General features: G+C 45.6%; 1 protein-coding gene across 2 annotated transcripts in view; it reads left to right on the plus strand.

The window, feature by feature from the left end:
* Window positions 1–13,484, plus strand: part of LOC147153968 (low-density lipoprotein receptor-related protein 1-like) — a 98,959-nt gene that overhangs the window by 82,296 nt on the left and 3,179 nt on the right. The window contains exons 64-88 of one of the 2 annotated variants that reach the window (XM_086038448.1): window positions 27–143; window positions 258–377; window positions 457–579; window positions 1,816–1,941; window positions 2,178–2,294; window positions 3,739–3,845; window positions 3,922–4,054; window positions 4,203–4,325; window positions 4,944–5,066; window positions 5,181–5,318; window positions 5,657–5,794; window positions 5,878–5,997; window positions 7,154–7,431; window positions 8,309–8,487; window positions 8,564–8,670; window positions 8,775–8,894; window positions 9,007–9,183; window positions 10,242–10,382; window positions 10,524–10,697; window positions 11,415–11,576; window positions 11,694–11,865; window positions 12,583–12,684; window positions 12,812–12,882; window positions 13,004–13,097; window positions 13,187–13,225. In XM_086038448.1, the coding sequence (XP_085894574.1) occupies window positions 27–143; window positions 258–377; window positions 457–579; window positions 1,816–1,941; window positions 2,178–2,294; window positions 3,739–3,845; window positions 3,922–4,054; window positions 4,203–4,325; window positions 4,944–5,066; window positions 5,181–5,318; window positions 5,657–5,794; window positions 5,878–5,997; window positions 7,154–7,431; window positions 8,309–8,487; window positions 8,564–8,670; window positions 8,775–8,894; window positions 9,007–9,183; window positions 10,242–10,382; window positions 10,524–10,697; window positions 11,415–11,576; window positions 11,694–11,865; window positions 12,583–12,684; window positions 12,812–12,882; window positions 13,004–13,097; window positions 13,187–13,225 (3,301 nt within the window). The remainder of the gene's footprint in view (window positions 1–26; window positions 144–257; window positions 378–456; window positions 580–1,815; window positions 1,942–2,177; window positions 2,295–3,738; window positions 3,846–3,921; window positions 4,055–4,202; window positions 4,326–4,943; window positions 5,067–5,180; window positions 5,319–5,656; window positions 5,795–5,877; window positions 5,998–7,153; window positions 7,432–8,308; window positions 8,488–8,563; window positions 8,671–8,774; window positions 8,895–9,006; window positions 9,184–10,241; window positions 10,383–10,523; window positions 10,698–11,414; window positions 11,577–11,693; window positions 11,866–12,582; window positions 12,685–12,811; window positions 12,883–13,003; window positions 13,098–13,186; window positions 13,226–13,484) is intronic. The other variant, XM_086038456.1, reaches the window with a different exon arrangement.

Genomic DNA, 13,484 nt, shown 5'->3' on the forward strand with positions numbered 1-13,484 from the left:
CTCATTTGCTGGTGCTTTGGTGACAGCGGAGTTCAAGTGCAGACCTGGCCAGTTCCAGTGTGGCACCGGCATCTGCACCAACCCGGCATACATATGTGACGGAGACAACGACTGCCAGGACAATTCCGATGAGGCCAACTGCGGTACAGCTCATGTTCTGACGTCGGATGTTCACTTTGCAGCGTCCATCGCTCCGTCCGAATCGCGCGGCGGGTCCTCGCTTGTGCCGATTGTGTATTTGTGTAACTGTGTGACAGATATTCACGTTTGCCTGCCCAGCCAGTTCAAATGTTCCCACCCAAGTCGCTGCATCCCAGGAATCTTCCGCTGTAACGGCCAAGACAACTGCGGCGAGGGAGAGGACGAGAAGGATTGCCGTGAGTGCTTCCGATTTTGCCCCTGCTCGGATTGTTCATTCCTCACCGTGGTCAAACATTTGCTCTCTGTTGTCTGTAGCCGAGGTCACATGTGCACCCACCCAGTTCCAGTGCGCCATCACCAAACGCTGTATTCCTCGCGTCTGGGTGTGCGACCGTGACAACGACTGTGTGGACGGATCGGACGAACCCGCCAACTGCAGTAAGCAGAAGAAAGATTTGCTTTCAACGTATTTTTTTTTTCCTGTTCTGCACTGCTTGCGTTTCTTTTCAAACCTCAGCCCCCCCCCACTTCTGTTTTCACCGGTTTTTCTCATCACTTTGCTTTCAAACGCCTGGACAGATAACTTGCTTGCTCCATAGTTGGCAGTGTAATGTACACCGGTGTTTCTCTATGAGAACATTGCAGGGGGGATGTGGACATATTTCATCCGCTATTCTCAAGATGATAAGTACGTAAATACTTTCAGTGATTTCATAAGCCCATCAATAAAATGGTACATGTGCGCCACAACTTGGGGAGACAAGAACCTGTGGCACAGCTGCGGCCAAATCACAACAGCCGTTTGTCATCTTAGTCCACCCATTGAATCTCAGATGTGAAAAAAAAAAAAAAAAAAAAAAAAAAGGTTTAGGGGTGAATGGCTGTCTTCCATCCTCTTTTACTCCCGAGATATCAAAATTGTGGCATCGGGGTGTCAAATATCAGTCTTGAGCATCGTGTTGGACAAAATACTTCCAACAATGTAAAAAGAGACATTTGGTCATGCTGGCATTTTCTGAACAGCAATGACAAGGAAATGGCAAAACTATTAAGATAGCAGACATGTTACTCCCAATAACTGTACAGTGGCAAGCTGAAATTTGCTACCCGGGCCTTCAGTGGGGACTTGCTTGCCCCATGATGATTTCAAATTACAGAAACCAACAACATGATACAAAAAGTCAATATACCAGCAGCTGTGTCACATACATCATCTGGAGCAGTTCAGAATCAATATTTAGTAAATAACATGACAAAATAAAACAAGTAGGTCATACACACCAGCCATGCTGATTATTTAAGGTACTCATGTGTAAAACTGCCATAAACGTGTTTGCTCTTTGAAATATCCTGCAACGAGTTTTGCTTTGCTTTGACCAACTAATGAAGGAATGAAAAATTGCAGTCCAGTTGCGAATGTAATTGAAGTTACATCAATCAGCACTACTGATTGTGAATGCAATTGGGAAGATTAAATTGACACGGCAACACATAAAGACTGAAATCTGATTGGACAAAAAAAAAAAAAAAAAAAAAAAAAAAGAGGCTTTCACATGCAGTGCAGCGAAGAGAAATAAGACATTTGATTTCGGTTACTTGATGGTTCATCTCCACAACTCATCAATACTTGGAGCTTTGTTTGTAAAAGCACCCTGAAAATGTTCCCATCCGCAGCCCAGATGACATGCGGCGTGGACGAGTTCCGTTGCAAAGACTCGGGACGCTGCATCCCGGCTCGCTGGAAGTGCGACGGTGAAGATGACTGCGGCGATGCCTCCGATGAGCCCAAGGAGGAGTGCGGTGAGCGTCAAACTACTTTGGCCTTTGTGCTCATATCAGGCCGGGGCCGGTTGTGACCCCCCCCCCCCCCCCAACTTGTCAAATATGATTTTCAGCATTTGCTGCAGTTAGCTAAAAAATGGTTAGCGGGCGCCAAATGACAACCTGGCCCGGACTTTGGGCACCCCCCCATTAGGCCATCTGCCGGTGGTTTTTGATCGATTGTCAGAGCAATGCGTGTTTGCCGATGTGTGCAGCTGAGAGGACATGCGAGCCGTACCAGTTCCGATGCAAAAACAACCGCTGCGTGCCGGGCCGCTGGCAGTGTGACTACGACAACGACTGCGGCGACAACTCGGATGAAGACAGATGCGGTTGGTGTCCCGTCTCGGCTCGGCTCTCGTCCGCTCTCGCTAACCCTGGACTCCCTTGCCGCTAACATGATGACCGAGTCAAAAACATCCAGTCACTGTCATGCCAAATGCATTTCATCTCATCTGATGTCTGTTTCATTTCACACTGTCCCGTTGGCGTGAGCCAGAGGTGAGTCTCTTCCGCGTTCACGTGTCCAACATTTCCGGTTTTTTTTGTTTTTTTTCCCCGTCAGTTCCCTGTCATGCTTTTGTCCGCCCGTGAGTTCTGCTGTGAGAGTCTGCAAGGAGACTTGGAATTAGTCATTCCGCCTTGCGCGCTATCCATCTGCCGCTGCACAAACACGTCGCTTACAGCTATTCATACAGGAGGCTTACTTGGCTACACTCGCGCAATCATAAACTATTCTATTTCAATTAGGGATAGACCAATTATCAGCGCCAATATTCGGTGTTTTGACAAATATCGGCATCGGCCTTTTTTAAAAATCTGATGGCCGATTTAAAACTGTTAACTTCAAGGAAGTATTTATTTAAATTTGATAATTACTTTACAATGGAGTCTACTGACCCTGGGAACATTCTGCACCTTTTGTTTTTGTTTGAAATCAAAACCAAGCCATGTGATTTTTAACATTTCTATTATTTTGAAATTATGGACAACTCTATTTACTGTAGAAATCCATAGGGAGCTATTATTCAAGTTTTCATTTAACTTTTGAAGACGTGCGGATGACGCTGGGAGCTCCCTTTTTGTTTGAATTTTACAACAAAGATGTATATTGACAAACATTAATAATTAAAAAAAAAAACATTATGCAAATCTGAAAAATAGTTCACTACACACATCGTCGCTGTCCAGTGTCGAATTTTTTTTTATTTAACATTTAAGACATGCTGATGACGCTGGGAGCTCCCTGAATTTTACAACAAAGACAGTCATAACTTTAGAATAGAATCATGCAAGCTTAAAAGATTATTCAATAAACAAGTGCTTAAAGGCGGTTCAAGTTAAACGTTTTTTTTTGTTAGTTTTTTTTTTTTTTTTAGATTTTGACGCCAATATTTTCCTTTTTGCTGAAAATGAACATCGGCTCCAAATATCGCTTATCGGCCTTCTTGACTGCTAATAATCGGGATCGGTCCTGAAAAAAACATATCGGTCTATCTCTAATTGAAATTGTATTTTTTACAAAGTTGGTAATGCTCAATTTTGATTAACACTGTCAGAGAGCGCTCCATTTCGAAACGTGTTTGTTTTTGAGCTTGTAGTCACTGATACTTGTCCACGTCAAGACCAGATTTTAAGATCGAGCTTGTGTATGGAATCGTGCTGAGCTCCTTTCATTCTCTCCCCTGAGCACCTGCTGTCATGTCTTGGCCCAGCACGTTAAAATGCCAAAGTAGCTTGCCACTAACCCGAGCTGCACTTTGCCTTTTTGCCCAGTGCCTCGCCAATGTTCCGAAAGTGAGTTTGCCTGCACGAACGGCCGCTGCATCGCCGGGCGCTGGAAGTGCGACGGCGACCACGACTGCGCTGATGGATCAGATGAGGTGTCGCAAACGCTTGCCTGTTCAGTAGGCCTTCACCAGGGCAAAGTCTGACACTTGCTGTCTTTTTGTTCTCCAGGATGGCTGTGATCTCAAGTGTGACAGTGACCAGTTCCAGTGCAAGAATGGACACTGCATTCCTATTCGCTGGCGCTGTGACGCTGACCCAGACTGCATGGATGGCAGTGATGAGGAGAACTGCCACACCGCCGGTGGGTGCACAATTCTTTTTTTCTTTTTTTTTTTTCTTAACTGGTCTTTCCTGCTTTTCAAGCTCAAATTGCGTCTGATTGAGTTATATCAGTTTTGACAGAACTAAACTGCGACTCACTTGCTTTTTTTTTTTTTTTTTTTTATCAGCTGGCCGCCACTGTCCTTTGGATGAATTCCAGTGCAACAACACTCTGTGCAAACCTCTCGCCTGGAAGTGTGATGGAGAGGATGACTGCGGGGACAACTCGGATGAGAGTCCGGAAGAATGCAGTGAGTGCCTGCATGTGAATCCTGCTCTCTCACAGTGTTTCGTTACGTGAAAAGGAAAGGGGGAAAAAAGCTCAATAGTTGACTTGACTGCTCTTTCTTAGTGTCTGATGTGCATTTTTAAATTTTCAACTGCACAGACAACAAGCATAATTCAGTAGTCATCGTAAAGCGAATTTGAATTTTCATGATCTAGCCGGCACAGAAGCACAGATTGACAGAATTGTTTGGATTTGGGTACACGGTTCATAGGTGTCAAGTGCGTTGTAGACGAGTGCTTCCGAACCTTTATTGAGCTGTCAAACATATTTTGCTGACATTTTTGTTATGGTGGTGTCACAGCACACCACCATAACAAAAAATGTCAATGTTTTTACGCTGAATGTTGATATTTTGCTCACAAATTCAATGGGAATCTGGACAACATTAACACCAAGGATTATGAGAGATAGTTACACGCATTCATTTCCAAATTGAATCCCTGTTGTATTCTATATTAAATATGAAATGCATATAGGAAAACTGCTGTCCTAGATGGGCTTCGGTTTATTTGACCTTCGTCTTTGACTCGGCTTCTCGGCTCAGCTGTTCTGTCCAACTTGTCACCGTTTTGATGCGCAGGAAAGTTCCAGTGTCCTCCCACCAGAGCTTTCCGCTGCCAAAATGACCGCGTGTGTCTTCAGATGTCAAAGAGATGCGACGGCATCAACCACTGTGGCGACAAATCGGATGAACTCAATTGCGGTAGGTGGCGCCGTAGCCTTGAAACCGACCAAGCTGCTAGCACATCGATCCCGCCGTTCCGTGAGCGTTTGCTGAGTCCTTTGTGTGTGTGTGTGTGTGTTGACATTCCCACAGAAGTCCATCCGGCCGTTCCTGCTTGCGAGAAAGACGAGTTCTTGTGTGCAAACGGAAAATGCATCAGCTCCACTTTGAGATGCAACGTCTTTAATGACTGCGAGGACTACGGCTCGGACGAGATCAACTGCAAATCAGGTTCATTCCTAATTTGGATCAACAAAATGATCGCAATGCAGCTCTTATAGTCCCTGCAAAGAAAATCAATTGAATGCTTTACCTTCACAATTCAGTGCTACATAGTTCTGAGTCTTACGCACATTTTTTCAGCAATAATCTTACAAAACAAATCAGTGACTTCAGAAACGTGGTCCCCCGCAACACCATTCATCTTAGCAATACATTATTTGGACAATTGTATGCCTGATAACGTTTTGGGAACAGTTTGGAATCGTAAGCGCATGCGCTTGGGTGGGTTTGCTTTGGTAGAACTTGCTCAAGCATCTTTGCTAACGAGTCAGCGCGCGCGTTTGCAGAAGCCAAGCTAAATGACTGCCGCAGTAACAGGACCCAGTGCGGCGATGGGGACGAGGCCCACTGCGTCACCAACGGCACCGACGCCTTCTGCGCCTGTAAGCCGGGCTTCCAAAAAATTGGATATCGCACATGCGGAGGTAAACGTGCGCAGAGGCGATGGAGACAACGATGCCGGTGACCTTCTTTCATCTCATGAGTCGGATGCTTTGCTGTTTGCCAGACAAGAATGAGTGTCTTCAGTTCGGGGCGTGTTCCCACATCTGCAACAACACGAAGGGCTCCCACAAATGCAGCTGCCACAAGTACTTCACACGGATCAATGACAACTGCAAAGCTGACAGTGAGCGCCAACATACCTTTGCTTTTGTGCAATTCTTCAGGCCAGTCGTGTTTGCTGATGTGTCCTCCTCCTCTTGTGCATCTGCTGTGTGAATAGCATGATATCATACCAGCGAAAAAAGCTTAGCGTGAAGTAATCCACCACCTGTTTGTGGGTCGCTAGTTACTAGTCACATTTTTGGGGAGAACCTATCCTCCATTATTTGCTTAAAATTTTGAAACGACGAGGTGACCAAACAGAGTAATGGATGCAAATTCTTCTGCTCGCAAATTTCACTTCATGGCTGACGCTTTTGCACCAAAGCATTACAGCGATCCGTTTTTTAATAACAATCGTTAATTTTCAAGAATATGTTCCCAGCAGACCTACAAATTGAAACACAGCATTCTGATTGATATTGCATTTATGGAGTATGAGTTAAGCAGCAAAATGCATCCCTTTTTAGCCATCTCAAGGGGTGGCCATTTTGTGACTTCTGTTGACTGAAAATGACATCACAACTGCTCAGGGCTCAGCTAACGACCGATCATGGCTTAGCTTCAGAAAAAAGGTCAACCGTGATTGGTCGTTACCTGAACCACGAGCAGTTGTGATGTCATTTTCAGTCAACAGAAATGACAAAATGGCCGCCCCCAGAGATGGCTAAAAAATGGGTGGATTAACTCTTATTCCAAAAACGCAATATTTATCAGAATGCCTTGTTTCAACTAGGGGGCCTGCATAGAACATATTCTTTTTCGGTTGACTTGCGTTTTAAAAAAAAACAAAAAAACAGACAGTGTGGAAACAGACCATAGCATCAATTTGTTGAAAATTACCAACTGGACCATATTTGGACATAAAAGATTTCCACCCGACAGTCATGATATACACACTGCATACAATATTAGAAACAATTGGAGGATGGCTTGTCAAGTCAAATATATTTCTTTAACCCTTCATCACACGAAAGTCTCGAAGGGCTCCACATGCTCAAAGTTGACAAATTTTAACAACACCCCCTGATCTTAACCTCCAGGGGGGCAAGGGAAAAAAAAGAATACATTATAATAGGTGTCGTGTCTTGGCTCGTGAGAAGCAATTGTGCATGAACGGTGCTATATCAATAAAGCCGCCTTGCCATGTCTGGCCTCGCCTCGCCTCGTCTCTCTTACAGACATGAACAGCAGTCAGCAGGTTCTCTACATAGCCGATGACAATGAAATCCGCAGCCTGGATCCCGGCTTGCCCAACTGGCGCTATGAGCAAACCTTCCAAGGGGACGCGAGCGTGCGCATTGATGCCATGGACGTGCACATCAAGAGCAACCGCATCTTCTGGACCAACTGGCACACCGGTCGCATCTCCTCCTACGAACTTCCCGGACAGTCCACTTTGTCGTCCAACTCCCACCGTAACCGACGGCAAAGTGCGGGCAGGATCACCAACCTGCAGGTACAGCTCTTCGGAAATATAGTAGTGCCTTGAGATATGGGTTTCGTTTCTTCCGCGACCACGCTCGCAACTCAAAAACACGGGTGTGTGAAATCACATTGACACCTTTAAATAAGTGGAAATGCAATGAAGCCATTCCAGGCTCCAGCCTCCCCCTAAAACACAAGAAAAATGTAGTTTTGTGTGTTTCTTAACAAGGTATATAGAACACTATAATATCTTCTGATATAAAACATCCAGTAATAAACTCATTACATAGAATGTATAGATTTAAAGCATTTGTGCTTAATTACTAACTCATTGCAGCGTCTTCTTCTGTGTGCAACTTGGCCACGGGGGGAGTATAAAGACAGTCATGTAGAAACATATAAATCAGGTCTTGACTACTACTGGAAGAGGGTAAAAAAATATATTCCTAGGAGTATTTTTATCTTCTCTGTCTATATTTATTTGAATGTCCATTACTGTGAAGTGTTCCAACACTGCTACACAGATGCTATTCGTTAGCCCGGCAATGGCGTTCCCAATTAAGTGTTAGCCCGAAGCTCACAGAGCTATGTGGTTGTAATTCTGTTCGTTTTATGTTTAGTTTGACAATTCAACTTTGGGTGGCATTAAAACCTCATTTTTGAAGAATTCTGCCTCACCGCTACTAGTTGTGAAGCCGTTTTTGCTGTGTTCACCGCCACCATAGAGCACTCCTTTCTCATAATTTTGCTCGCAAGTCAAAACAAAATAATCAGCTGAACAATGGCTCTTATCTTGAAAAATTGGTAAGTCAGGTCACTCATATCTCAAGGCACCTCTGCACAAAGGCACAAAGTTTGACCCGTTAGCAGGGCAAACTAGTCAACCTCTCTCATGTTTGTCATCCAAGATTAAAGAGCTGAAGATGCCCCGAGGGATAGCCGTGGACTGGGTGGCCGGTAACCTGTACTGGACCGACTCTGGTCGAGATGTCATCGAGGTGGCTCAGATGTCCGGCCAGCATTGTAAGACTCTCATCTCTGGCATGATAGACGAACCATATGCCATCGTTGTGGATCCGCAGAGAGGGTACGATATCTACTTGATCGTGTTTTGCTTTACAAAGGCTTCAGATTGTCATTTGAAAACTGCATTTGTGCTTCAGCACCATGTACTGGGCAGACTGGGGGAACCATCCAAAGATTGAGACAGCTGCCATGGACGGAACACTGAGACAGACTCTTGTCCATGAGAACATCCAGTGGCCAACAGGTCAAATTGATTGACTTGAACGAAGCTGAATCTTGGCTTTCTGTAACTGCCAGCGGCAAATCGCCAGTACGCCGTCTGCTACACTACGTCTTTTGACTCCCCAGGTTTGGCAGTGGACTACTTCAACGAGCGTCTTTACTGGGCAGATGCAAAGCTATCAGGCATCGGAAGCGTTCGTCTGGATGGCTCAGATCCCGTCGTTGCGGTGTCCGGCATCAAAAACAGTTGAGTTCGCTCATTGGGTGAAAAGCAGTAACTCGGGACCTCAAAAGTACAACTCGCCGTCAAAGAAAGGTTTGCCCATGGAAACATTGTCTGCCCTTTGTTCACTTCCAGACCTGGCCCGTCCGTTTAGCATCGATATCTTTGAGGACTACATCTATGGAGTCACGTTAGTCAATAACTTTGTGTTCCGGGTCAACAAGTTTGGAAAAGGCCCAATGGAGACTCTCACCACAGGCATCAACCACGCTACGGACATCGTCTTGTACCACCGATACAAGCAGCCGGAGGGTGAGTGTCATCCCAATTTGATTTGCCGCTCTGTGCCAAAATTGTCGGCCGCGATGTGATGGTTTATGCAGAGCTATGAAATACATCCCCTCGTGTGTATTTGTTTTGGAGATGAAAAGATGGATGGAGGAATCCTTGCATGTCCAAAACCATCACTTGTTTTGTAAAGTGCAATATCGTACTATGCTATTTTAACTGTTAAATATACATTACAAACATTTCTGTTGTTTTTGGGAGGCTGTAACAGATTAATGGCATTTGCATTCATTTGAATTGGAAAAGATGACTGTGGGGAAAGAGAGAGAATAAAACTGTATGTCTTGTAAGTGGAAGTCAACCCAAACATATTTTCTCAAGAATATGTCCTATGCAGGCCCACTAGTTGAAAGAAGACAGTACGATTAATATGAAATATGAGTTAAGCAGCAAAATCCACCCGTTTCTAGCCATTTCAGGGGGCCGCCATTTTGTCACTTCTGTCGACTGAAAATGACATCACAGACATTCAGGGCTCAGATAACGACCAATCACGGCTGATCTGTTCTCTGAAGCTAAGATATGATTGGTCGTTCTCTGAGCGCTCAGCAATTGTGATGTCATTTTCAGTTGACAGAAGTGACAAAATGGCCGCCCCCAGAGATGGCTAAAACGGGTGGATTTTGCTTCTTAACTCATATTCCACAAACATAATATTGATCAGAATGCTGTTTCAACTAGTGGGCCTGCATAGAACATTTTCTTGGAAAAATATGTTTGTGTTGACTTCCATTTAGCAGCCCTGAACACGTGCTCTACAGACACTATTTGCCCATAATGATAAGTCAAGACCATTGAACAAGGAACCCACCCAAACCCCTTTAACAAAAATAAAATAAAATAAAAAGTAAAACTTTCAGAACATGACCAATTTTCCAATTTGGAAAACTGAACCAATGACTGTGGAAGAAAATCTGTCTGTCTTTGTCCATCTATGCCCTCAAACCCACATCATAATCCCACGTTGTATACTTTGGAGGATTCTCACTAGTTGTGTTTGTGCTTGTGTCTCTCTGAGTTAGTGACCAACCCATGTGACAGGAAGAAATGTGAGTGGCTGTGCCTGCTCAGCCCCAGCGGACCGGTGTGCACCTGCCCCAACAACTACATTGCCGACAACGGCACGTGTGTCGAGAGGTCCGGCCCCACCCAGTCGCCGTTCTGTGAGTCTGCATTCCCGCGCTCACGCTTGCTTTGACGGAGATCTATGAGAAGAAATCTTGTTCCATCGACCTACTGGCCATAGATGCTGGTGTAACTGCTCACGTGGCCTCTCAATACTGGCTGCCCTTCTATCTCCACAGCGCCCCCTTCAGGCCCGTGTGACATTCAGTGTCAGAACGGAGGCAGCTGCTTCCTCAACGCCCGTCAGATGGCCAAGTGCCGCTGCCAGCCCAGCTACATCGGAGAGAGATGCGAGATCAACCAGTGCAGGGACTACTGCAAGAACGGCGGCACCTGCACCGCATCTCAGACAGGTGAAGAGACCTCGAAGGCCACGGTCAAGACTTCGTTGTAGTCTTCGCTTATTTGCCACTCCCCTCACTGACGTGCAGGAGTCCAATTCTCAAATTGGCAGTCAACGCATATCCAGCTTCAACAAGTCAGCACTGAAAAGACTAAGCTAGCATTAGCGCTGTAAATAAGATGACGTTAGCTACTGCTGCTACGTCGGCAGCATGACTTATTCGGAATGGAGCATTACAATAACAGTAAATGTTATCTGTTTTAAGTTTGATATTTTTAGGAATGCGCGGTCAGTTACACATCCAAAAGTGGACACGCATGTATCTGCTGAGCAGAAATGCTGCTAATTCCGCGTCGTTTCTGAGTCCTCTCAGTTGCTTGAATTCCCGTCACTCCGCTTCTGTTTGCTGATCTTATGACCAGTTGTTGGCACACGAGCGATAGACATGTTTTTACTTTATAGAGGTGGATATCCCTCCCAAAATAGTTTCAGCAAAGCTCCTGCAACCCAAGCTAACGGGCTAGCGTGAGGCTGCGGGGCTAATGGCTGTGAAATGATTGATACCTCTTACATCAATCCTCTTTGATCGGTTGCTCTCGTTCGAGCACGGTGGTTTCTTTGAAACAAACCCGGCTAACTCCCCGTTCACGATAGTCAAGTTGTAAACAAGGAAATGACTTTTGCTGGCATTGTTTGTTCATTGTTGCAAGTGTTATTTTTGTGATAGGTGCTCCGACATGCAGATGCCCGAAAGGCTTCACGGGACCCAACTGCAACCGTCACACTTGTCAGAACTATTGCCAGAACGGCGGCAATTGTTCGGTCAACTCGGGCAATCAGCCAACCTGCAGCTGCCCAGAACAGTACCACGGAGATCAGTGCCAGTACAGTAAGCGGATCAACTCACATCCCCACTGTATACATGTTCTCATCCCACCATAAAGCGTTCAAGTTGCTTTTGACAAACACCTTCCACGTCTTACACAACACGATGGCCTTCTCACAGGTAAATGCGAAGGCTATTGTGAGAATGGCGGGACCTGCTTGCAAACCTCAAACGGCACCAAAATGTGTCAGTGCTCCAGCCAGTACATCGGGCACCAGTGTGAGCTGGACAAATGCGTCTTCTGTGGCACGGGCAGCTGTTTGACGTCGCCCTCGGGAGAAGTCTCCTGCAGGTAAACACACGCCGCGGCCTACACATTAAATGGCATTTGGATGTGTAAATATTGGTTGAAAGTCTCCATCCGGTTGCCCGGCGCCGCATGGCAACATCGGGCCCTCAAATGCTAAATTTTCCTTGACTTGAGTTCAAAACAAGCGATGAAAATGACAATAATAACCAAATGTGTGCCTGGCAGATGCTCTCGCCATCTAACGGAACAGGTAGTCCGTAACCAAACACAGAACTAGTATTTTTTTTTCCCATGAGGGGGAACCAAGGATATCTCAGGCATTCTGCACAACAACATTTTTAGACACCCAAAAAATTCTTCAGAAAACACTGATGAAAAGTCATTATTATGTTCTCTACAGGGGGGGGGGGAAATGTGGAAAAAAAATTCCACATCCCAAAGTCTGGCACATACGGGGGTCCAAGCATATTTCGGGGGGACCCCCCCCCCACCTTTTGCTCCGCCAGTGACTCAACTTGCGATGTACTTTTGGCACAACTCTATTTCTTCAATTCTATCTACTTTATTTATGTAGCACAACCTCAGCTGCAACAAAGAGTTGTACATGAATACAACTCGGACGTTTCAGTAGTGTCACCTCTCATCAAAATCAGGCGTTATCTTTGTAATAATAACTGTTTGTGTGTGTGTGTTTTGTTTGCGTGCATCTATCTGTCTGTGCGCGTGTGTTGGGGTGCACGTGTGTGTGTGCATGCGTAGCTGCCCCAATGGTCAGACCCAACCCAGCTGCTATACCTGCTTGGACTACTGCTCCAATGGACAATGTACAGTTGACTCTCGCACACTATTGCCCCAGTGCAAGTAAGATGAGACTCACTCCAAACTTGTCATTCTTTTTTGTCAAGTACAAACTACACAAAAGATAACACACACACACACACACACACACACACACCAACATCGTCACTGTGTCTCACTGTGTGTCCAGATGTCCCACAGCTTGGAGAGGTTACCGGTGTGAAATTGCTTCTTCCGTGGATTCCTCCGCATCCAGTGGAAGTGAGTCACACACTTCTTAGCAGTGTGTCCTACTGATTTAAAAAATACACGTTTTTTTTGTTTTTTTTTATTTATTTTTACATTTTGGCTGCATTTGCTCACGTGATTTGCTCACCGCCAGGCATGGCCTCAGTGGTGGTCCCCGTGCTTCTCCTGCTCCTACTGGCACTGCTGGTGGTTGGCGCCATCCTGTGGTACAAGCGAAGAATGCGAGGGTAGGCATTGTTGACGTTGCTGTTGTTGTTGGTGTGTTTTAATCTTTCTTCTTTCCATCTCCATCAACCATCTATTTCCTGTCCCCCAGGTCTCTATGGCCGGGCAAATCTCGCTCTCGGTGCTCGCGGTAACTTGACAGGGTTACATCTTTGACTGGTTTAGACTTTGTAAACCCCCCTCCCTCCCTAATTTCAAGATGGCTCCCGCTGTCCATCCATCTCTCCGACCATTCTGTTATAAATATCTGTCTGTCCTTGCCTGCAGTTTTCTCCCCAAGAAACCTAAAGGCGCATTTCAACCACAGCAACTTTACCTTGGAGCTAGGAACTTGAGCGGTCAGAGCACCTAACTTTTGTCGTACTCTCAAGAGGCCCGGGAACTCGAGG

The sequence above is a fragment of the Filicampus tigris genome, chromosome 1, assembly GCF_054856515.1.
Source record: "Filicampus tigris isolate MCC_2025a chromosome 1, RoL_Ftig_1.0, whole genome shotgun sequence".
Classification (NCBI taxonomy): domain Eukaryota; kingdom Metazoa; phylum Chordata; class Actinopteri; order Syngnathiformes; family Syngnathidae; genus Filicampus; species Filicampus tigris.